This window comes from Plutella xylostella, chromosome 16 (assembly GCF_932276165.1).
Source record: "Plutella xylostella chromosome 16, ilPluXylo3.1, whole genome shotgun sequence".
Classification (NCBI taxonomy): domain Eukaryota; kingdom Metazoa; phylum Arthropoda; class Insecta; order Lepidoptera; family Plutellidae; genus Plutella; species Plutella xylostella.
Genome location: NC_063996.1, coordinates 5,204,208 through 5,226,599, shown reverse-complemented (window position 1 = coordinate 5,226,599; position 22,392 = coordinate 5,204,208). Strand labels below are relative to the sequence as shown.

Sequence of the window (22,392 nt, the reverse complement as noted above, 5' to 3'; positions counted from 1 at the left end):
CTTCTTCATGCCAGCTTGCCTTTATACATATTTTCATTTCCCTAGTAGCCTTTATTTATACATATTTGCTCAGTGTCCCTTGCTGTAAGTATCAGTGCATATTTGTCACAGTGCGCATTAGATTGCCGATAATAAATTTTGCAGCTTCATTTTCTTAATTTTGATTACAACATTGTGTGGCTTTGTATTGTACGCATGCAATATAGGTATAAGTACTTTTATAAATTGTAGGCTTCTCGTAAGAAAATTACTTATGTTCCTTGATTATAGTGCAGCAGCTAAAGTCATTCAAATGGTACTACAATACAAGCAGTAGGCACCCTAACCTACATGATGTGGCCACTGAATAATAACTAGCGTGTGGGTCTCTTTACACAGAGTAATAAATATTTATGCTGTAATTTGTAATAATTTTCATACTCTATGATAATTTTGTTTTTCGCTGTAACTTGTGGATGCGTGTTGTGAATTATGATCGCAAAATCCAATTTGCCATGTTATTTACGATAGTAAATAGTATTATTGAATAAAGTAGATGTAGTTTGTGTTATATATATGTGCAATAATAGTTGAAGTGCTATCCAAGTGGAGCTGTTAAGGAAATTGCTTGCCATGGCGGGCCCGTCGGACGGGGACCCGGACGGCTGGGCCGAGTTCTGTGAGCGTCAGGCCAAGACCGCCGCGCAAGACTTCGCCCGGGCTTGCCTGCAGTATGTAAACAGCACAGAGTCCACACATCCAGCAGTCTCCCACAAAGACCTGTTGAAGAAATTCGTAGAATGTTTCTCAGAGCATTTCGAGGCCGACTTTTGCAAGATGAAAATTCAGCAGAAGGTTCCAAACGGCACCCACGGACTGCATGACGAGAGTGACTACTCGGAAGACGCGGAATCACCTAAAACCCAACACAAGCCTTTCTTTAGAAGATTGTCTTTCAAGGGGCTACGGAGAGGCAAAGGCTTGTTCCACAAACAGCACTCAGATGAAGTAGAATTATCCTCTAATTTAAATAAGCAAAATAAGACTAAACTAGCAAAGATAGTGGTAGAGTGTAGAAAAGAAGGTTATGTAAACTATTTAACTCCCGAGAGTCTGGAGCAGCCGAGTGGGCCTCAGAAGTGGGAGAAATGCCGACTTGCTCTCGTGAAGACTGTTGGAGGCTACATGTTAGAGTTCTACTCTCCTCCCAAGTCACAGAAGCCACGGAGCGGTGTCTTTTGTTTCTTAATAACAGAAGCTAGAGAAACTACAGCATTAGAGATGCCAGACCATGAGAATACATTTGTATTAAAGGTAAGCATTCATCAAATGATGTTATTCCGATGTTTACATTAAAAACCAAAAACATTAGGTACAAAGTTTGGTTTCTATGCAATTTTATATCAATTCCTATCTGAAAGACTATTTTACTTTTTGTTTTATGATGGCAAAGTGGGGTATAGTATAGGTATCCTAGTTCTTAGATCCTTTTATGATAATAACACACAAACACACCACATGCTCATGCTCTTGACTAATCCCCAAAGGGGTAGTCAGAGGTGGCATGCAAGCAAGCCATCAGCTTTTTGATGTACCTACATTTGTACTCATGTGATAAGTGATAAGTCGCAAGCCATATTCATATTAATGTTCTTGAATGAGTACAATGCATTTAGGGGTACACAAATCTAGAACATAGAAGTGCAGATTTCCTCACAATGTTTTCTTCACTGTAAGAGTATGTAATTGTACTTAAATTCCTTATTTCTAATGAATTCAATGGTACACGTCAGGATTCAAATCCATTGCCTCTAGAATTAGTGGACAAGACCTTATCCCCTATATCCTTGCATTATATTATAGCACCACCACATATTTGAAGAAATTACTATTAGTGAGGCCACCGTTTGTACTATTTAATTACTGTGCACTTTTTGTAAATGTTACTCACAAAGCTTTGTTTTTAAACATTTCCTTTAAAACAACACCTACATTCCTACAACCCACCCATTCCAGGCGGACAACAACATGGAGTACGTAATAGAGGCAGCGGACGTGGACGACATGAAGTCCTGGCTGGCCACCATCAAGTACTGCATGCGGTCGCCGCCGACGTCGCAGCCGCCGCCGGACGCGCTGCCCGGCGCCCCCGAGCCCGCGCCGCCCGACCTGCCGCCCAGGAGGGACCTGCCCGGCAGCTCGAGTAATGTGGACCTGACAACGGATACGCCTGAGGAGGGAGAGCTAGGTTTGTGAAAAGCTTTTTTAACGCTGGGTTAAACAGCGTCTTTATCAATTTGTTTTATAAGAATGGGCTAAACAGCATCTTTATCGATGTGGATAGAGTGGTTTAATGCACTTTTCATCAATCACATCACCATATTTATTGGGATACATAGTTACATTTATCAACAGTTGCAGTGTAACAGGGACAGGAGGGATATTGTTCAGTTATCAATGTTATCATGGTCTTTGTACAATCCTTAATTTTTTTTGGCATTTGCTGACCGCCATTTTGGATTACTTTCTTTATCGGCGCTAAACAATCAATAGTGACATTATTATAGAAACATATTATTTTCCCAGGTTCAATAGCCGAGGAGACCTCGTGCGAGGCGGGCTCGCGTATCTCTCTCGCCGAGTGGCCGTGGTTCCACGGGACGCTCGCGCGCGCGGCCGCCGCGGCGTGCGTGCTGGCCGGCGGGCCCAGCGCGCACGGCTGCTACCTGGTCAGGCAGAGCGAGACGAGGAGGGGGGAGTATGTGCTCACCTTCAACTTCCAGGTCAGTTTGTTTTGCTATACTTTTACTTCGGCCGATGAGAGAATGCGTTTTTGACGTTTGCTTTTGTCTGGTTATAGTTAAGTTTTCCTTTGCAGTCATCAAATATCTATCGGATTTCAAATGTCAAAAACGCATTCTCTCATTAGCCATACTACATGCATGTAATATGCGTATTACCTGACAGAGAGTTGTGTTGTTGCAGTCTTTACTGAGCGTATTTTTTATTGGATTGTGGAGGATTATTTATTGGCTGATCTTCTTCTTCTTTCGTGTCAGTTTCACTGTGGGGAAAGGATTAGCCAATCTTTCGATTGCCCAGGGTGCACCGCGAGGAGGTTCCTTTCATGCACCCCATTGGCTGATGATAATGTGTAAATGTGTTGGATGCGGAAAGCTATATGTAGATGGCACATCCAGTGGCGAGAGTTCGTGAGAGGCCTACGTCCAGCAGTGGGCTGCTATTGGCTGATGATGATGAATGTACAAATGAATCGGTTTCGGCAATTTTGAACACAAATGGAACTGTTCAAAGGCTGTAGCTGAGTCGTTCGTCAAGTCGCGCGCCTTAGACTCGCGCGCCACGCGAGTTGGCATCTTCTGTTTTTTTATATCGTCAACTCGCGTGCCCATGTAAAGTACGGTCAGATGCAAACGAATTGAAACTAAAAAATATAGTTAAATATTGCCTCCCTGGCTGATTAGCATAAGAAGGGACCGACTAGACAGTCGCCATTAAAGTAGATGCTTTGATTTCGGGATAAAGATACAATAAAGCCTATGTTGGAAGTGCGGAATGAGGCAAAAGGGGATGTGACCTATGTATGACGCATGATACCCAAGTTTGCTATCTCTCTCATCCCGTGCGCAAATTTTACCTGTCATATGTACTATGTCCTTCAAGTTTTTGTTGCAAAAACCGGTTTAAAGGGTTAAAACGTCATTGTTTTAGTGACTTCGTTTTAGTGTTACTCCTAATTTGAAGCAGAGATGTACAGTGCATTACTTACAGTCTACAGTACAGCGCAAAAATATTAAAGTGTGGCAGTTTTTACTGATTTTGATGTATTGTACCTATAATAAATTAACTTACTAGGTATATTACCAAGTCTACTTTGCCGTAATATAAACACAGTGTTACGTTTTCGTTGTGTTACCGTTATATTAAATATCGAATTAGCACTAAAATTTAAAACAAATTTCGTTTATTTCATTGGTCAAAGAGACAGACCTAACTATAACAGGTCCATCTAGTAATAAAACTGCACATGAAATCATAAAATCCCAGCGAGGAAAGTCGGTACTGCTTCGTGCAGGTTATAAATATAACAAAGACCAAACAAATAAAAATGGTTCCTGTGTTTGGAGGTGTTCGAAGAGAACAGTTTGCCAAGCGAGATTAATTACTGATTTTATTTTAAACTAAAGTCCTATAAAATACCCTATACATTTTAAGTAGTTACCTTAAGCATAATAAATTATAACTTTTGTGGCTGACTCTACATATTTTCACAGTCGAGCGAGTTGACGACAAAAAAAGTAGGTAAATACGGGAGGGGCAACTCGCGCGTGGCGCGCGAGTCTAAGGCGCGCGACTTGACGAATGACTCCTGTAGCTGGGCGGACTGTATTTTTATGATATTCATACCACGTTCCTAATGCAGGGAGATATAGGTCTGAAGAAAATTACACAATAACCAGCTACCTATAGCTCAGCTAATTTTATTGTAAATCCTTGATGGTTCCATATTTACCCAAATGGTTATTTAGACTTAGAACCTAACCTAATCCGTCCAACCCACAGGGCCGAGCGAAACACCTCCGCATGACGCTGAGCGAGATGGGCCAGTGCCGCGTGCAGCACCTGTGGTTCCCGAACGTGCACGACATGCTGGAACACTTCCGCGCGCACCCCATCCCGCTGGAGTCGGGCGGCGCGGCCGACGTCACGCTCACCGAGTACGTGGTCAGCCCCGACACGGCGCGGCAACAAGTGAGCATCGCCACCGCGTTCACGTAGGACTGTAGGACTGGCCGCGTTCATGTAGATGCTATTTTTATAATGTGACCCCGTTGGTTTTAGTATTCGACCTTTTTCGTTGCTGTAAATGTTCGTTCGAATTTTGAAAGCGTAGATTTGTTGTTCTGTTTTTTTTTTCTTAAATTTTTCGAACGTTTTGTTGGAATTTGTTTTTCAAATTTATTTTATTGCAAACATAAAATTTAATAGTACAAGACTAGAAAGTTACACATTGATCTGTATCGTACAAGTATGTATTGAGATCGGTTTTACAGCTTTTATCGCACCCGTGCTTCTTTATTATGTGTTGTAGCTTGAATACAAACCAACAGTGTATGACACTGGGTTGCTCTGTGTGCATTATGTTTTATACGTATGTATATTCTGTGCAGTAGATAGCAATACTTGGCTTTTTATATTCAATTCATGACATTAAATCTTGCTATGTAAACTAGGACTATATAGATTATTCGACAAGAAACTGCTGTACAAACTACTTACAAGTAGGTAACTAGTTGTACAGCGAAGTTAAAGTTTCAATAAATTTTCACTATGAGTTAAAATGTATGTAAGGAAAGAGGTAGCTCATTGGAGAGGTTTAAATATATCACAATTCGTAATTATTCACAATTCAACTTTGTACCTACGCGATATTAAAATAACACCTATGCCCACCGAGATTAAGGTGTTATTATGTTGCAATCACAAATAAATTCATAGATAAGAGTTTTCAATACACAATACTTTAGAACCTTAGGATAGCTGGGCCCTTTAAAGTCATTAGACTCGTATGTTAATGAGATTCGGTCATGAAGGTATGAATACAAGAAGTTTGTTTCATGGTCATGTCGTAAACGTACATATGCGAAGATACGTAGGTATGTGTGAAATAGGCGGGAAAAGAGATGAAGTAAGTGAAACATGACGAATGACGGTAAAAGCGAAAATATAATAGATGTCAGGATAAAAGTAGCCATTTATACATTGCCTACCCTTCTGGAGTATCGGCTCTCTCCCTGTATTTTGCCTACCATTTTATTACATTTTCCAGTACCTAAGCCAGTAAAACTTTCTTAAATAAAGAGAAAATTTTAATATTATCCCAGGGATCCCAGGACCTGATGATGATGATCCCAGTTTTTTGGAAGAACGTGTATCGAATGTGCTATTTTACTTTTTAATTTATAACTGGCAACTTTACTCAGGCTATTAGTTTTAGGGTTTATCATTTTGATTAGGTAATCATCGATAATATATCGATTCCTTATTTGCATTTATTTATTAAATTCACATAGTTTTATAATAGTTACTAAGAATATTGGATAGATGTTTCAAGCAGTCATTTTCAGTATGGCAGAACAAAACTGATTGCCATTTTGATAATATTGAATCTTATTTATAACTTTGTACATAGTAAACGTTAAGCTAGATTTATTATGATATTAAAAGAAATTTTACGTTAGTTTAGTTTTAATTAAACTGAATCACAATGTAATACAACGTTAAATTTCCCGTATTATCTGTACGTATATTGAATATCGTCTTACATAGAAACCAATATTTAATGGAAACATTGTTTTAGAATAGGGCCCCCCTTTTTTCTCGCGTGGATCAGACTCATGTAGCTCTACATAATAAGTAGTTTTACTTTAGTTCATTATTATTTGTACAAATCGAACCCATGTTCTTTTCAGCTTTAATTATAATTTTGGTTGTACATTTTATTATTAAACTTTTTTTCTTGGAATGGCTTTGTTTCTTTTGGTCGCATCTCCTGTTACGTGTGTGTGTGCGTTAATACGGTTGTGCTTACACTGTCACTGTGGTAAGTGTAGTATCTATTTATTCATAATTAATATGCATGATTTTTACAATATATTTGTGTTGCTTTTTTATGATTTCAATATGAGTCTCGCTTTGACTTTTTGTCTATGTTGTATCACAATCAACATTTTATAAATTATAATTAATGACTTAATAGCAGCTTGGCAATTTAGCTAAACAATAAGTGAAGCAAAAGAGGTTTATTTCAAGAAATCAATCTTATTTGAATGTGTTTACATTTTGGAAACATTTCACAGAATATCCTTGCCGAAACCTGTAACACATTTGACTAAGGTAAATTTTCATCAACAACATAAGCTGACACATATTACACGCGTGTTGCAGTTGGGCGTAACGCACGGCAGCGACGTGCGCATGCGCCGCGCCGAGCTGGAGGCTCTGCTGGCGGCCAGCGGCGGCGGCGACCTGCGCGCCGTCGACAACCAGTACAGCTTCGTGTAGACTACGGCTACATACGGTTACTTACGGTACAAGAGTAGCACGTGAACAGCATACAGGGAGTGGCACCTTGGTGGCGGTGGATAACCAGTAGCTTAGTGTAGACGACTCAATACCGTTACCTACGGTGCAAGAATACCACGTGTGCAGTATACACGGAGTGGCGACTTGGTGGCGGTGGATAACCATTAGCTTCGTGTAGACGACTCAATACTGTTACTTACGGTACAATAATACCACGTGTACAGTATAAAGGGAGTGGGATTTGATAGATTCTGGATAACCAATATAGCTTCGTGTATAGACGACTCAATACCGTTACTTACGGTACAGGAATAGCACCATACCAGTACACAGGGACTGTCATTTAATGGATTCTGGATAGCCAGTAGGCCCGTGCAGAGTGGTACTAGCTACGGTTACGTACGGTACAATAATAGGCCGTGATTACTATAAAAGGAGTTGTATTTGCGGCCGGATTGTGCACTTCGTGTATACCTTTGTATTTTGCCAATGCTGCCATATGAAATGCTTTTGTTAATGATGAAGCATTGTGTCGGAAACACTGAGGCTTAATCGGTTTATAGAGTGTACGTATATGCTTATAATGCGTTTTGTGGTAATCATTATCAGCTTCAGTGGTTGAGCATTGTATTAGGTACTTATGTTATTTAATTATGATTGTATAGTACTTACAATTATTAGACAATCTTTGAAGTTAATGCACGTTTATTTATACTTTAGAAAAATATTGACCTAGATTTATGCTAGAACCATTTACATTGCTTTACACGACAGTCATTTTAGTGCAATTTTCCCTAGGTTTTTAATATGTTATAGAAATGTAATTAATATTTAGATTAGTATATTATACATTTTGTAAACAAAATGTGTGAATAACTATTAAATAGAATATAATTAGGTAGTTAATTGTGTAAGTAGTTAGATACTGATTAATTGAAAGTATCAAGTATAAGAGTTATTGGAAAAAACATAGTGTATGGCGAGAGTTAACTCGTAAACTCAAGTTAGATTTATTTAAAAAAAAACCGGCCAAGTGCGAGTCGGGCTCGCGCACAAAGGGTTCCGTAGCAGCAAATATAATAAACTTTAAATCAACCTATCTCAAAAACTATAAGAGATACTTTGATCAAACCAAAAATCGTTGAAAGAGTTAATTAGCATGCATCACCTCTATTTTTTTTAGAATTTTATACCCCGTAGTTATAAAAATAGAGGGGGGGGGACATACTTTTTACGACTTTGAGAGCTGATATCTCAAAAACCGTTCACTTTAAGAAAAATGTTTTTTAGAAAACTTTATATCATTTTAAAAGACCTTTCCATTGATACCCCACACGGGTATGTACATCGAAAAAAAAATTTCATCCCTCAGTTACATGTATGGGGGGGCCCCACCCCCAATTCTTTTTTTTACTATTTAGTGTCATATTTTTGTAGCGGTTCATACAACACATATTCCCATCAAATTTCATCACTGTAGTACTTATAGTTTCCGAGTAAATCGGCTGTGACAGACGGACAGACGGACATGACGAAACTATAAGGGTTCCGTTTTTGCCATTTTGGCTACGGAACCCTAAAAATGGGGCATTTTCATGAACAGGAGCTGTAAGAAATTATAAGTATCTACTTCTTATTTTTCCGTTAATAATATAAACTTTAATGTGTTATTTGTGGAGTTGTAGGTGGTTTATAGATTATTAAGCCTGGCCAAAATTATTTAAGATTGAAATTACTGTCTATGGTTACTGGCCATAACGAAGCTTAGCTAAAAATATAGTTTGATTGCATCAGAGTTGCTAGTTGCTTGCTTAGTTATTGTATTTCTTGCTATACATAGAAGTCTGATTATGAAATCAAGTACTGTATCATATTTGTAGCGTTTTATACATAGGTAGGTACTATGTCATAATACCTATTATAGGCTGATGTGCTAATGCTAAACTAGTTAAGTATATGGATAACCAGGAATTGGTCAGATGAAAATAACTTTAGTAAGTCTCCCCTAAAGAACAAATACTTAGGCCTTGTTCCACAATGTCTGGTTAGTGGTTACCTGTGAGATAAAATACATGCTGTCAGTGTCAAAAATTATAATAACAGAAAGTGACAGCATGCATTTTATCTCACAGGTAGCCACTAACCAGACATTGTGGAACAGGGGCTTAATAATTATTTTATTAACCAACCATATTTAAACCACATAACTACATATACAACTGTATGTATAAATCTAGGAGCCAAATTAGCCAGCCCAGTTACAGAATCTTCCAAAAATAAATAAATGAATGTATTATAAATTGTACGCACAATAATGAAGTTTTAAGCAAGGACTTTTTATTTATATTTTTTAATGAAACTAAGTTTCTAGTACTAATTATTAGGTTAGGACAGGGCAGAGCAAATATATCAATCAGTAGGTATGTCTAAATTATTGTGAATGGTAATAATTATTAAGAGAAGATGTTTTGGCCTCCACAACGTGGCCAAGACATCGATATAAAATTATTGTCTATCCTTGTTGGAACTAAAAATGAATTAGATTGGTGTTGATGTAATTACGTATAAGAAATGACACGAAATTTATTTAAATGCTCATAATTTTAATAATTTATTAGTTAAGAATTGTTTATGGAAACAAAGAACAATCATCACAGCTTTATGCTTAAAATTAGTTAAGTATAATTATGTAAAGTGTAAAACAGAAATTAGCCAAATACGTCCCCGGATGTCCCTAGAAAGACGCTACTATCGTATTGCTTATGTACCTACATACCTTCCCACAATTAATGTTAACGAAAACCTCCTTTTAAAGGGGGCACCAAGAGTGTTTAGTCGGGTCGAGTGACAACTCCTATCCTATAATATACATAAGTACTTACACATTAACAACACAACTAGTTAACTATTAAAATATGGTCCATTATAAACGGGTGACTTCGTAACAATGACTAATAGGAATACGATCCAACTACACGCCCCGTCCCTACAGTTCTATCAACGTAACTTGACCACTGCAGAAAGTATTTTTAGGTCCCCTTGTAGTCGAGGGGTGTGGCAAGCCGATCGCTTGTGAATCTTGTGAGAAATGTTGGTAACTAGTGACCGATAGATGGCGTTACCAATCTAGTTCTAAAGTTTTAACTAATGCCAAGTTGCACGAAGGAACTTGCGAATTTGCGGGCGGATCGGCGGCCACTCTCCCCGGACTACACTCATTTCATGAGAATCGTTCATCTATACAAGATGAAGCCCTGAGTTTGGTCAACTTACGTGAATTGAACTGTACCATTACTGGACGCACAGATAATACCAATGTATACTTATGATATCAATTTTGTACAAGTACCTACTTAGGCTAACATTCGATGACACATTCCTTGTGTATGTACATCTGTGTACCTTCATTACGAAACAATGAAATATAGATATTTTGCAATGTGGACGATGTTGACTTTTTTTTTTTATCTTGTAGTACCTATAGGGCCCACCATGCCTATTACATGAATCTCAAGTCTGTTTTTTAATCTGAGATACTAAATTTTCAGATTCTGAACGGTTCATCAACAGTCGATTGTCCCGCCAATAATACGTCACTTAATAAATAATAAATAAATAAAATAAATTGTCATTTATTTCAGGCTAGACACCAATACAATAACAATCGACTGTTGATGAACCGTTCAGAATATGTCAATATAGTCTGAGATCAAAAAACAGACTTTAGTCATCCAACAAAGGCACGATGTAGAACTCGGAGAACATCTGCCGCTGGTCCTCCTTCTCCAGCTTCAGTTGTAACAGCAGCAGCCCGTTGGAGCTGCAGCGCAGCACCACCTGGGGATAATGTTGTAATAGTTGTTTATTTACGGCTAATACAATTAAAATTTACCTACTAGGTATGTAGGAGGTAGGAGTAAGTTCAAAAAAAAATAATGAGCACGACAAATAGTCGGTCCTGCCCATTGCTATTATTTATTACACAAAGTAAATTGGTACAAAGGCGAACTTAATGCTCGTAGCATTCTCTACCAGTTCACCTTTGGTGTAGTTGAAAAAGTGATTGATACGAGGGCGATACCGAAATGATCGGGAATAGAAAAAAGTACAAAGATATCATAATATTATTTACTTTTATTGTTTTTCAAAGTAGTCTCCGTGACATTCAATGCACTTTTTCATTCGATTAAACCAATCATTGAAACAGTAATTCCAGTCTGAAGTGGATACTGTCAAAACAGCTGATTTGTAAGCTTCGACCGCCTCTTCTGGGCCGCTAAACCGTTGACCACGTAGCATATCTTTAATTCTTGGGAATGTAAAATAATCATTGGGGCTCAGATCAGGGCTATACGGAGGATGGTCCATCAACTCCACGTTTTCCATATTTAAAAACGTTCTTGTTTTGCGAGCGGTACGAGAGCTTGCATTATCGTGGTGAAGGATTATACGACGATTCGGGTTAGTTTTACGAAGTTCTCTTACGACTTCCGGCAAACAAACTGTTGTGTACCAATCAGCAGTAACCGTCCTTTGTTCTTGTAATGGAATCGTAGCCACATGGCCAGTTTTCGATACAAACGAAGCGACCATTTTTTTCGACACGCTGCGTGAGCGAATAACTTTTGTTGGCTTGACCTCACCTTCGAAGACCCAAACTGCCGATTGATGTTTTCTTTCGGGCTCATATGAATAAATCCACGATTCATCACCAGAGACGATATTGTAGACAGCATTTGAACTGCCTCCACTGAACCGTTGCAGAGCAGATCGACACCAATTAACACGAGCCGACTTTTGTTCCTCGGTCAAACGGTGGGGCACCCAGCGCGAAACTAACTTCTTGACACCCAGTTCTTCATGTAAAATGGTTTGAATGGCTGTCATACCAATGCTGAGAGAAGCCCGAATCTGCTCGTATGTCACATGTCTATCTTCTTTTATTAACTGGCGTACAGCATCGATGTTATCTTGTGTTACCGCTGTTTTTGGCCGACCAGTAGAAGGGACTGTGGTAAGAGAGGAACGTCCACGGCGAAACTCAGAATACCAACGATATATAGTCGTTTTACTTGGTGCTTCAAGTTTATAAATAGAAACAAGCTCGGCGAGACATTGTTCTTGAGATAAACCTCGACGAAAGTTGTGAAAAATTATTGCACGGAAATGTTCCCGCGTAAGCTCCATTTTTTAAACCGACTTGTCAAATTCAAATGGTCAATACTCTTTTATTTTTTACTTTTTTTAAAATTCGAAAATTGAATTATGTTTGAAAAAACACTACATTTGATACACCAAAAAGGTTTCACTCTAATTTATTCCTAAGTATTCTATTCCCGATCTTTTCGGTGTAGCCCTCGTAGTGCGATAGGCTGCATTGTCTATATTGAGACACTGATTGCCATTGATCTGAGGTCCTGCCACTTTATGGAAAAACGTTTTAAAATGTTACGTAGGTATATATTTTGATTTTATTGGAGACAGGTAATTCTCCTGGGTTAACCGACCTTGGAGGAGATGGCGAGCGCCTTCATGATGAGCCGTATGTGCGGCAGCTGGTAGCGCAGCGACACCGCGCGCTCGCAGCTGAAGCTCTGCACCATGTCGGAGGACTTGGGCACGTCGATGCACGACCTGTCCTGCAAGAATACCATCAGAGTAATGTTAATAAAAATATGTGTAGGCAATACTGATAGGCTACGGAGCAAATGCTTTTTTATTTATCCTGACTAAACTAGAATCGGGGTTGTAAAATGGGCGGTTTGGCTAGCAAGCTCAGCTAGTAGGTACCTAATGAATTATTAAAGCCTGATCTACGGAGGGACTGAATGAGGAAGGAAAGCTAATTATCTATTCTGTAATAGTGGTAAATAAACCTATACATACGTGTTACAATACTCCTTCCTACTCCAATTAGATAACTATCACATCGGGAGCTATGCCACATTTGCAATACCTGTTACCTATTTATCTCACCTGCATTCCATAAGTGACGATGCTGACATGAGGATGGTCGGGAGACAGGTGCAGCTCGATGACGTCACACGAGCGCTCCAGGTCCGCCAGCAGGCCGAGGAACGCCGGCGCGCGCAGCACCAGCTTGGCCACCTGGTGGAGATGTCACATGTAGACTGAGGCAGCTGGAGTTGAGTGAGGTACTGAGCAGATTTATAACGTGGAAGGAATCTGGCTTTCTACAAAATGAGGCACAGCAATGGCGGTGACATGAGAGTGTGTGGGTGCATAGGTGCGACGTGATTGGTTAATGGCGGCGAACTGACTTACTTTGAGTGTTAATGTGTGTGTCTCGGGATCGTCGTAGCAATGAAATCTAATTACTTAGGGTGCCTCATTTTTAGTAAGCGAATTCCTTTCACCTTTTTTTCTACTTCAATGATTAAAACTTTTATTTTACTGCACACACTCATTGGTTTACACAAAGAGAGAGACGGAAATATAGTTAGGTTTTTAAATATGAATGTTGGGGTTGCCAACGCCACCTCGGTCGTGTCTTCGTCTCGGAGCTCCAGCACCGAGTCCGCGGTCTGCGTCGCGATCTCGCAGTCCGTCATCACGTTCTGGACTGTCTGTGGTTGCAGGCTGAAAGGGGGGGGACTTTATTATATGTATTGCGAGTGGGGGGAGGGGGATGAAAATTTATATATCTGTTGCTCTGTTGCATCTCAGAAACTAGTAATATGCTAGATTATAATGGTGTCTAACATTTTTAGATGGCTACTTGGGTCAATAATCTGATTATTATGTGAGGCGAATGTCGGAAAAAATGCAGAAAGTTTCCAGTTTGTATCTAGTCTGACCTTGGGAGAGATCTACACCAGTGAACTATAATATACAGGCTAGATATAAGAAAATAATTACACTAATAAAAGAGGGGATCCTTCACATCTGTAGTACATTTTCAAGCTGGACTCATCACCAGATCCAAATATATTGAGGCATTCTGTCAGCACTGCTAGGCTCACCTTAAAACAGAATTGTTTTTTTTATTCTTTTATTACACAATATACAGAAATTAATTATATGTAATGTAGATTCTTATGTGTATACTTTCAAAGAACAATGATAATTATACTATATGTATACTTTTATATTTTACATACTGAAGAACACATCACATTACATAAAAGTATATGTAGCAGTGGTTTTTGGTGGAATTAACAGTAGGCAATAGTAATGAATTGATGATGATTTTAACATTAACATGCAAACATTTTTGTTATAAAAATTTGTTACTTTAAACATGACATCAGCATCGGCACGGACATGGTACTCATTGAAGTTGTCAGAAGGCACGTAGGCTGATGCCTGCACACACTTGCCTTCCTCCACCGTCACCTTCAGCCCTTCCGGCATAGCGCAAAACACTGCTGACTGGAATAAAGAAGTTTAGATAAATTAAATGTAACATGTTTAATGCATGCACAGCTTTATTATTATGTGATATTCTATTGTAGGAGCACTGATGCCTGATGTACAGGTCTCTGACCTAGCTCAGGCACAGATGCTGTAATTAGATTTAAGCTTTTTCGGAATAAAATTATTTATTATTATTAATTATTTAATGCCTCCAGATTTAATTAATTCCAGATTAAGTATAGTAAGTTAACTGCTTGCTCATGCCTCTTCTTATTATTATTTAATGAGTTGTTAATAATCTATACCTTGCCTGAATACTTACTTCTTGAAATTGAATAGCTTTAAGTAAACTACATAAAATCTTTCCAGAGTCCATAGAGGCTGTGAAGTAATACTGAGATGTCCCGTCATCCATTGCTTAATACAACTGCTTGAAGCTGTAGACCAACAGAACTCTAGCTGTCCTCTAGATCAAACATGGACTTCAACAACATCAAATACTGGTCACTCGTCACTTCATGCAAGGCAGTTCTGTTGAGTATCAATGCTAATCTTGCAGCTATGATGTGTTTACAAGTGACTTGCACCTTCCTCTCGATGACCTGATGGCGGAAGGCGCGGCACGGACAGAAGTTGATGCGAGGGAACACCCTGTAGCAACGGTCGTTGTCTCCCTTGATCTCTATCAACTCTCTTTTATTATTAGAAGTTGCATAGATAGTGAGCGTTGGATTTTTCTCAAGTATATCCAAAGCTCTCTGTAATGCTGCTCCAAATACGGAATAAAGCGAAAGTAACTCTTCGTCTGTAACTGAAATCCGAAAGCATTAGCACAGTTAAATTATACGTTGAATTAATTTTAAACTAAAGTAAACTTTTTTACTAACTTTGTTTAATGTCTGATTTATTAATTCGTGCTTCCACTCGGTTCAAAATTGATAAAGCTATAGTTGGTATTTCAGATGTATTACAACTCATTTAATTTGTTAATGAAAATGCTGATTAATTATTAAAAACCTGGATTTTAAACTAAAACGAACTGAGACCCGCCGCGCGTTTATAAACAATAATCACAGAAAAAGATGCCTGTCAAAACGTAGTAGTAGTACTATTCTGTGTGTCGAATTTTTGTGGCCCTACAATCCACTCTCGATCTGAAGGTTCGATCCGATAAACTACTCGACCAACAACTGTCATAGTGTAGTTACTAGCTGACTAACCAAATCCAACCCAGTCCAGTGTTGCGATTGATACGGCAATTGCCGTAATATACGGCATTCCAGGAGGTTTTTTCAGAATTTACGGCATACGGCAGGCTTTTCATTACCGTATCAAGTAATACGGCAATTCAGCTTAGCAACAAATCTTATGGATACAATGGATAACTATGAAAAAATACTATTTTTAATCAGTTATTTGATTAAGAAATGCAGCAATGCAACTATATCGATATCGCTTTTTTTCGCATTCGTCAACACGTAAATAGGTAGAATATGGACTTCTAGAGTGTGGTTGTTTATGGCTAGGTGAATTACCGTTTCGTCTTTTATTTTAAGAATTTCATTTTATGATACATGTTTAACGTGAATGAAAGAAATACAAACATACTTAGATTTTTACGCTCTTTTGTATAGATATGCTGACATGGGTAGCAAATCGAACTTTGGCTTGTGTAGCATTTGCTATTGTCATTAAATTGAACTTGGGTTACGGTCGTGCTTAAGTAAAATTGTACTTTCGCCATTTCTTTCCTCCTTAATGCATGATGGAGGCTTCGTAAAATGGTGGAAGAGTAAAATTATGACTAAAAAAATCATTGCATTTCATTACTCGTAGAACTAAAGTATTTACGGCAATTTCATGTTTTTTTTTTCATAAATACGGCAACTTCAGTTCTTAGATACGGCAGTAAATTTTTTTACGATCGCAACACTGACCCAGTCCAACCAAGTGTAGAAATCGATTTTGAAACGTACCAATAAACTCGAAAGTTCAAAGTACTTTTTATTTTCAATTATTTTGTAAATAGTAGTATTTTACCTGCCTTAATATGTTAAGTATTTTCTCCAAGACGGCCCAAGTAATCGGTATGTTAATTGAATACAATAAAACAACTGCCTTATATCAATTGTGTCTCACACAGTGCTAAATTTCGTTACAGCACCATCAATAACAAAACAATCAAGATGTATAGCTTCGCTATCAGCCCTGTCCGACACGTACCAGATGCTCCACAAGACGTGCAGGGACTTCGCCGAGGGGGAGCTGAAGCCTCATGCCGCTAAGTTCGACAAAGAACACTTGTACCCTGCAGATGCCATCAAGAAGATGGGTGAGCTGGGTCTCATGGCTATAGCGACGCCGGAGGAGCTGGGAGGCGCGGGGCTGGACTACCTGGCGTACGCCATCGCCCTCGAGGAGATCTCTCGCGGCTGCGCCTCGGCAGGCGTCATCATGTCCGTCAACAACTCCCTGTACCTCGGCCCTGTGCTTGGATGGGGAACAGATAAGCAGAAGAAAGAGTTTGTTACACCATTTACAACAGGTAAGAAATAATTTGAAATTTAAAATGTACATAATAATAATAATATATTGTAAGCAATTTGTAAGGTTCTTTTGAGCTGAAGAGTGACTTTCAGAAATGGCTACTCCATTGATGGGCTGTCCTTCATTAATATTTATGTTGCTTCGTTTTCTATCTGTGTTAGAGACTGCCAAATTCATTTTCATGGTTTATTACCCTGTTACTCTACCTCTCAAAAGAACTGTTTATGGTCCAACAACTAATGAAATGTTAGAGCAAACACAGAAAAATCAAGTTTTTAATGTACTCAATTAATTTTCAGGTGACCCTATTGGTTGTTTTGCCCTGTCGGAGCCAGGGAATGGCTCTGATGCTGGTGCAGCATCCACCACAGCTAAAGATGGTGGTGACAAGTGGATCCTGAATGGGACTAAATGTTGGATCACCAATGGTTATGAAAGCAAGGCCACAGTTGTATTTGCAACCACTGACAAAAGTCTAAAGCACAAAGGAATCTCAGCATTTGTTTTGCCAAAACCAATAAAAGGTCTAGAGTTAGGGAAAAAGGAAGATAAACTAGGCATCAGAGCATCATCCACTTGCTCACTAATATTTGAAGACTGTGAAATACCAAAAGAAAATATTCTGGGAGAGCCCGGCTTTGGGTTCAAGATTGCCATGATGACCCTGGATGCTGGTCGCATCGGCATTGCTTCACAGGCCTTAGGGATTGCACAGGTAACAAATACCTACATAATTTTAAAATTTATAATCGTCTATCAATCAATCATTTATATCTCTTTATACTTTTGTTGCACAATAATTTAGAAAAGTATAATAACACACAATGGCTAAAGGGCATTTCAACCACTTTACATGTAACATGGTTCAGGGACCGGGAGTGTTAATAATAATTTTACTTACTTTATAGGCATCTCTGGATGTTGCTGTGGAATATTCGTCCAAGAGGATAGCATTTGGCAAGCCCATAATGAAGCTGCAAGCTATTCAGAGCAAGCTGTCAGACATGGCGCTGAAGATCGAGTCAGCTCGCCTGCTGACGTGGCGCGCGGCTTGGCTCAAGGACAACAAGAAGCCCTATACTAAAGAAGCAGCTATGGCCAAGTTGGCTGCTTCTGAAGCTGCTACATTTGCTTCACATCAGTGCATACAGGTAAAAATATATGATGCATCATACTATTATAAGATCTAGTAAAACTAAAATTGAATTCATTACTGATTAATAAATCCATGATACTATTATAAGAATAAGAATAAGAATAAATTTATTCAGATAACTATAGGTAATACATATTTTAAAAATAGGTCAACTCTTAAATCTAAAGGTAGGTGAAATACTGCTCTGAACTAGGAAATAACAGAGTTTTTCCTGTGTTTCAGATTAAAAAGTTACATACAGAAACTTAAGCATCTAATTAAATAATCTTAGTAACTAAACATCTTTATGAATAAGTTTAAACAAGGCAAAATTATGTAAAAGGAATGTGCAAAGTAGAAGTAAAATTGTTTGCTGAATAATTGTGTATAGGTATGTATCGTGGTGACCGCATCATCATTTATTAGTAAACTGGGTCAAGATCGATTATAAATTATAAGGTCCTTCTCAAACAGGGAAGTGATAGACACTTTTAAACATGATAATTATGTATTACAAAAAAAAACACGCACTCACGCCTTGTACTATTGTACTCCCTTGCGGGGTAGGCAGAGGTGCATTGCTGCACCCACTTTTCGCCAGAGTATATGTTAGTCCCAATGTAATAGGGGGCGGGCCTATTGCCATTTTACGGGCACATCCAAGACCCGAGAACAAATATGTGTGTTTAAACAAATATATGTGTTTAAACAAATATATGTGTTTAAACAAATATCTGCCCCAGCCGGGAATCGAACCCGGGACCATCGGCTCAGTAGTCAGGGTCACTAACCACTACGCCATTCGGTCGTCATATGTATTCGTCGTATGTATTACATATTGGTTATAATAGTATAGGGATACCAATATCTTTTGCTGTTCTACTTTCAATGTTCTAAATTCATATGAATTTGTAGGTTCTTGGAGGTATGGGCTACGTGTCGGACATGCCGGCGGAGAGACACTACCGCGACGCGCGCATCACCGAGATATACGAGGGGACGTCAGAGATCCAGAGACTAGTCATAGCAGGGCAGCTCATCAAGGAATATGGGCTCTGAATGTGTTGTAATATATCATAGAATTTAAGCGAAGAGAGTTGTATACCTACCCACCATAGTATTTTGTATGTTGGTATTTTATTGTTGATGTTCTGATATGCTCAAAAGATTATTACCATATTTTTTTATAAATCATTAAAAAAATATACAAATGTATTTGAAGATTTTTATTAGTGACTGACAATATTTGCAATCAACTGATTAATCTAGTAAAGTATTTTGAAGTAGTATTTTTAAGAGCATTAAAAAATAGTAAATAATTAAGTAAATTGAAAGAATACTTTTGTACAAGTCTTATACATTGTGTTAAAGATATAAAATAAATGCCTATACATAAATGTTAGTTTTTGGCTTTTTCCTCCTATTGGCCGGGTCCTGAGAGAGACTTGTCCATGAATTTCCTCTTGGCGAAGCAGAGCCACCACTTGCTCGGCTTCCCATCTTCAGTTGCAAACACCTGAATACAGAAAATAGTGTGTTGATAGTAGATGCCTTTTACAAATACATAAAATACAATTACAAAAAAAATTTAACTGATCTGCACAAGATAAGAATAATAGCAAGTGCTTGATTCATTTCTAACTTTATTCATTTTTATGGTTTTTTTTTGTGTGAAGTTTTTTTTTTGTGTTTGGTGCTTAACTGGAATTTTTACTCTTTATCTCACTTTACATACCTTTTCAACCACTCTATTCCCTGTTTCATGACGGAGCTGTTGTAAATACTGCCTCATTAAATCTGAAAGTTAGTTTGAATCAACATTTAAATCCAGCTTCATTGCTCTGTATCCTAGCAAATTTGATAAAAAGTGGTTATAAAAAAATTCAACACATCTGAGGTTCATACAGAAGGGAGATATTTACAAATAAATAAATATATCTGTATAATTTAATTTCTAGTCTATATAACTCACCTGATTCCTGGGGGCTGGAAGGTTTAGCATAAACAGAGTTGAGGGGGAACCCCGGCTCTCCCGGGATGTCAAACTTGGAGATGGCCAGCATGTACATCTCCTGCTGGCCCTGGCTCTTGCTGGAGCACTTCTGCAGCTTCTTCAAGCACTCCGACACATACAGCGTCAGGTAGATCAGCACTCTGTCTGCGTCCGACTGGAATACACAGAATGGTATATTTAGTGCATTGGTTAGTGGGTCATCTTCATTACAAAATGTATAGTAGTATGTGCTAGTTAATGCGCAATTGCACATGAGTGTGCATAGCCAAATATGTACAAGTATATCATAATGCAGAGAGTAGAGCAGTATAATATTACCTTGATCTCATAGAATCTGAAGAACACATTAGCTTTGAAGTAGTTGAGTGCTTCATCAATAACATCTAATTCTAGCTTGGGGTTTATTGGAGCTGGCCCTCTGAAGGTGGTCCGGATTGGCAGCAACGCCAGGTTTCCAACAGACTGGGTGTAGTCAGTCAACGTCGAGTGATACGCCTGGGTACATAAACATTCGGAAATTATTATGAATACTAGATAGATACATGATTAAGTAAACAGAAAACTTGTAACAGTTCACAAACCGGCATTTTAGATTACTATTTCACGCTTTGTCGATGTATTAGTTGTGTTGTTTTTCCAGAATAAATTGATAAAACCGAAAATGATTCATTCACACACAAACCACAATAATTTCACGACTAACGTCAACGTCAAATTTGGTCAAATTCATCACAGAATAAACTATACTAATGTCAGACACAGCTAGACATACACGATCGAATCGGTTGGACGACAACATTTGTGCGAATAACGTTATCTAACGGCTAGCTGCTTTCACAGACCATTAAAAAAATATATAGTTGACACAATTTGACATTAATGACAGCCTGAGCCGAGCCTGACCGGGTGACAGGAGCAAAATAAACACGCGGATGGAGCTACACGTGAAACTTGCCTTTTTCATAAATGTTAATCTTTATTCAGCTTGGTTTTAGTAATTTTTAAAAAGACACCATGTCGAATGATAGCACCGATAAAGTGCTTTCGATAGTGGCCAGTATAAAAAACCAGAACAGCAATACACCTACAGAAAGTATAGCTGAAGAAGAAGAGGTTACCGTTAAGAGTGCAGTGAAGAAAGATGTGATCGCGGGGAAACCTAAAAGCGGCAGATTCTGGAAATCTAAACGGGAAAGGTTAGTTATCTTTACATTATCTGATACCATCACTTAATTAGCAAATCAAACTTTTCCATGGGTAAAGGAGATTTACCTAAAAAGGGGACACAACACTCAGTCCTCGGCCTTCCTCATCCAACTAGGTTCTTCAGGTTACCTCCAAACTCTTCATATATTTTTCTTAACATTTCAGATTTTCTTCTGTTGTCAAAACTAAAGGCATTAAACCAGATTTTCAAGCAAAAACAGCACTGCGTCTTGAATTAAAGAGGACTAAAGATTTATCTAAACAAGCACTAGAGCAGATAAATCTGAAGAAATTAGCCCAGAAAGAGAGAAGGAGGGAGAATATTAAGAAGACGGAGGAAAACAAGAGGAAGTCTGAAGTGGTCCAGGTCATCACAAACACCGCCAAACTGAAGAGAATGCGGAAGAAACAGCTCCGGTTCATACAGAAGAGAGATACTAACAAAGAAGTGGAGGCAGCTAAATAAATTTTCTTTATTTCATTCCTATTTTGATTTTTACTTTTTGTCCCCATTTTAATAACAAGTAGGTGCCTACCTAAGTGAGATTAAAAACTAAGTGAGACCAAAAATGTTATTAATAAAACAAAACATATGAAAACTCATCTAATATTTTTATTCCGTATTTGTAGCATATATTCCTTAGATACAATGTAAAAATATTAAATGCATTTCCCAGATTTTTGAGGATATATTTGACCATGGTTTAGTGAGTGAACTTTATACAATGTATTTATTTGTGTAGTAGAATGGTGGCCCTGACCGGACAACACCCTATATAACTTACTCTGTAAATAATAGTTTTAATATTTTATTTACAGTTTATAAGATCATGTCAAAAATATGCAAAACTCAGGAAAAATATTCAAGAAGTATATGAAAAAAATGTTTTATCATTATAAATATGTATTTTACTAATATTTTGTATATTATATTATAACCAATACTGATGCAAACTTACACAGTACACTTGTTAGAACATGAATTTCTGAAAAGTAAATCATAAATTACAAAAAGAAAACCAAAGTA

At 38.1% G+C, this 22,392-nt stretch overlaps 6 protein-coding genes across 6 annotated transcripts; 3 read left to right on the top strand and 3 right to left on the bottom strand.

Moving 5' to 3' along the window:
- Nucleotides 1-424: 424 nt before the first annotated feature.
- LOC105386885 (SH2B adapter protein 1) lies at nucleotides 425-7,107 on the top strand. Its single transcript, XM_011557534.3, has 5 exons — nucleotides 425-1,293; nucleotides 1,996-2,227; nucleotides 2,566-2,762; nucleotides 4,564-4,752; nucleotides 6,949-7,107. The coding sequence occupies exons 1-5, from the start codon at nucleotides 613-615 to the stop codon at nucleotides 7,063-7,065; spliced, it is 1,416 nt and encodes a 471-aa protein (XP_011555836.2). The 5' UTR covers nucleotides 425-612; the 3' UTR covers nucleotides 7,066-7,107.
- Nucleotides 7,108-9,684: 2,577 nt separating this feature from the next.
- On the bottom strand, nucleotides 9,685-14,928 carry LOC105386884 (cell cycle checkpoint protein RAD1). The gene is made up of 7 exons (XM_048626248.1): nucleotides 14,786-14,928; nucleotides 14,341-14,478; nucleotides 13,966-14,069; nucleotides 13,587-13,686; nucleotides 13,063-13,194; nucleotides 12,594-12,725; nucleotides 9,685-10,923 (listed from the first exon to the last, which is right to left on the bottom strand). Exons 1-7 carry the CDS (start codon nucleotides 14,876-14,878, stop codon nucleotides 10,810-10,812), a joined length of 813 nt encoding a protein of 270 aa, XP_048482205.1. The 5' UTR covers nucleotides 14,879-14,928; the 3' UTR covers nucleotides 9,685-10,809.
- Nucleotides 14,919-15,508, bottom strand: LOC105386883 (zinc finger SWIM domain-containing protein 7-like). Its single transcript, XM_011557532.3, has 2 exons — nucleotides 15,351-15,508; nucleotides 14,919-15,274 (listed from the first exon to the last, which is right to left on the bottom strand). The coding sequence occupies exons 1-2, from the start codon at nucleotides 15,439-15,441 to the stop codon at nucleotides 14,919-14,921; spliced, it is 447 nt and encodes a 148-aa protein (XP_011555834.3). The 5' UTR covers nucleotides 15,442-15,508.
- Nucleotides 15,509-16,406: 898 nt separating this feature from the next.
- On the top strand, nucleotides 16,407-19,547 carry LOC105386881 (short-chain specific acyl-CoA dehydrogenase, mitochondrial). The gene is made up of 5 exons (XM_011557530.3): nucleotides 16,407-16,550; nucleotides 16,625-17,008; nucleotides 17,310-17,725; nucleotides 17,919-18,161; nucleotides 19,061-19,547. Exons 1-5 carry the CDS (start codon nucleotides 16,514-16,516, stop codon nucleotides 19,202-19,204), a joined length of 1,224 nt encoding a protein of 407 aa, XP_011555832.3. The 5' UTR covers nucleotides 16,407-16,513; the 3' UTR covers nucleotides 19,205-19,547.
- On the bottom strand, nucleotides 19,357-20,876 carry LOC105386882 (actin-related protein 2/3 complex subunit 3). Its single transcript, XM_011557531.3, has 5 exons — nucleotides 20,741-20,876; nucleotides 20,478-20,654; nucleotides 20,118-20,313; nucleotides 19,881-19,942; nucleotides 19,357-19,661 (listed from the first exon to the last, which is right to left on the bottom strand). The coding sequence occupies exons 1-5, from the start codon at nucleotides 20,744-20,746 to the stop codon at nucleotides 19,566-19,568; spliced, it is 537 nt and encodes a 178-aa protein (XP_011555833.1). The 5' UTR covers nucleotides 20,747-20,876; the 3' UTR covers nucleotides 19,357-19,565.
- Nucleotides 20,877-21,068: 192 nt separating this feature from the next.
- Nucleotides 21,069-21,968, top strand: LOC105386880 (coiled-coil domain-containing protein 86). The gene is made up of 2 exons (XM_011557529.3): nucleotides 21,069-21,355; nucleotides 21,531-21,968. Exons 1-2 carry the CDS (start codon nucleotides 21,174-21,176, stop codon nucleotides 21,829-21,831), a joined length of 483 nt encoding a protein of 160 aa, XP_011555831.3. The 5' UTR covers nucleotides 21,069-21,173; the 3' UTR covers nucleotides 21,832-21,968.
- Nucleotides 21,969-22,392: the final 424 nt, after the last annotated feature.

Bases quoted from the DNA above. Each gene is read 5' to 3' on its own strand.
- LOC105386880 (XM_011557529.3), top strand. From the start codon at position 21,174: ATGTCGAATGATAGCACCGATAAAGTGCTTTCGATAGTGGCCAGTATA. The intron at 21,356-21,530 runs GTTAGTTATCTT...TTAACATTTCAG, and splicing joins TGGAAATCTAAACGGGAAAG to ATTTTCTTCTGTTGTCAAAA.
- LOC105386883 (XM_011557532.3), bottom strand. From the start codon at position 15,441: ATGAGTTGTAATACATCTGAAATACCAACTATAGCTTTATCAATTTTG. The intron at 15,275-15,350 runs GTTAGTAAAAAA...TTCGGATTTCAG, and splicing joins TAAATCAGACATTAAACAAA to TTACAGACGAAGAGTTACTT.
- LOC105386882 (XM_011557531.3), bottom strand. The intron at 19,943-20,117 runs GTGAGTTATATA...ACTAACTTTCAG, and splicing joins TTCCAGCCCCCAGGAATCAG to ATTTAATGAGGCAGTATTTA. The intron at 19,662-19,880 runs GTATGTAAAGTG...TTCTGTATTCAG, and splicing joins GGAATAGAGTGGTTGAAAAG to GTGTTTGCAACTGAAGATGG.
- LOC105386881 (XM_011557530.3), top strand. From the start codon at position 16,514: ATGTTAAGTATTTTCTCCAAGACGGCCCAAGTAATCG. The intron at 16,551-16,624 runs GTATGTTAATTG...ATTTCGTTACAG, and splicing joins CAAGACGGCCCAAGTAATCG to CACCATCAATAACAAAACAA. The intron at 18,162-19,060 runs GTAAAAATATAT...ATGAATTTGTAG, and splicing joins CTTCACATCAGTGCATACAG to GTTCTTGGAGGTATGGGCTA.
- LOC105386884 (XM_048626248.1), bottom strand. From the start codon at position 14,878: ATGGATGACGGGACATCTCAGTATTACTTCACAGCCTCTATGGACTCT. The intron at 14,070-14,340 runs GTAACAAATTTT...TTCTGTTTTAAG, and splicing joins ATGCTGATGTCATGTTTAAA to GTGAGCCTAGCAGTGCTGAC. The intron at 10,924-12,593 runs GTCGGTTAACCC...CATTATCCCCAG, and splicing joins CGCTCGCCATCTCCTCCAAG to GTGGTGCTGCGCTGCAGCTC.
- LOC105386885 (XM_011557534.3), top strand. From the start codon at position 613: ATGGCGGGCCCGTCGGACGGGGACCCGGACGGCTGGGCCGAGTTCTGT. The intron at 1,294-1,995 runs GTAAGCATTCAT...CACCCATTCCAG, and splicing joins AGAATACATTTGTATTAAAG to GCGGACAACAACATGGAGTA. The intron at 2,763-4,563 runs GTCAGTTTGTTT...TCCAACCCACAG, and splicing joins TGCTCACCTTCAACTTCCAG to GGCCGAGCGAAACACCTCCG.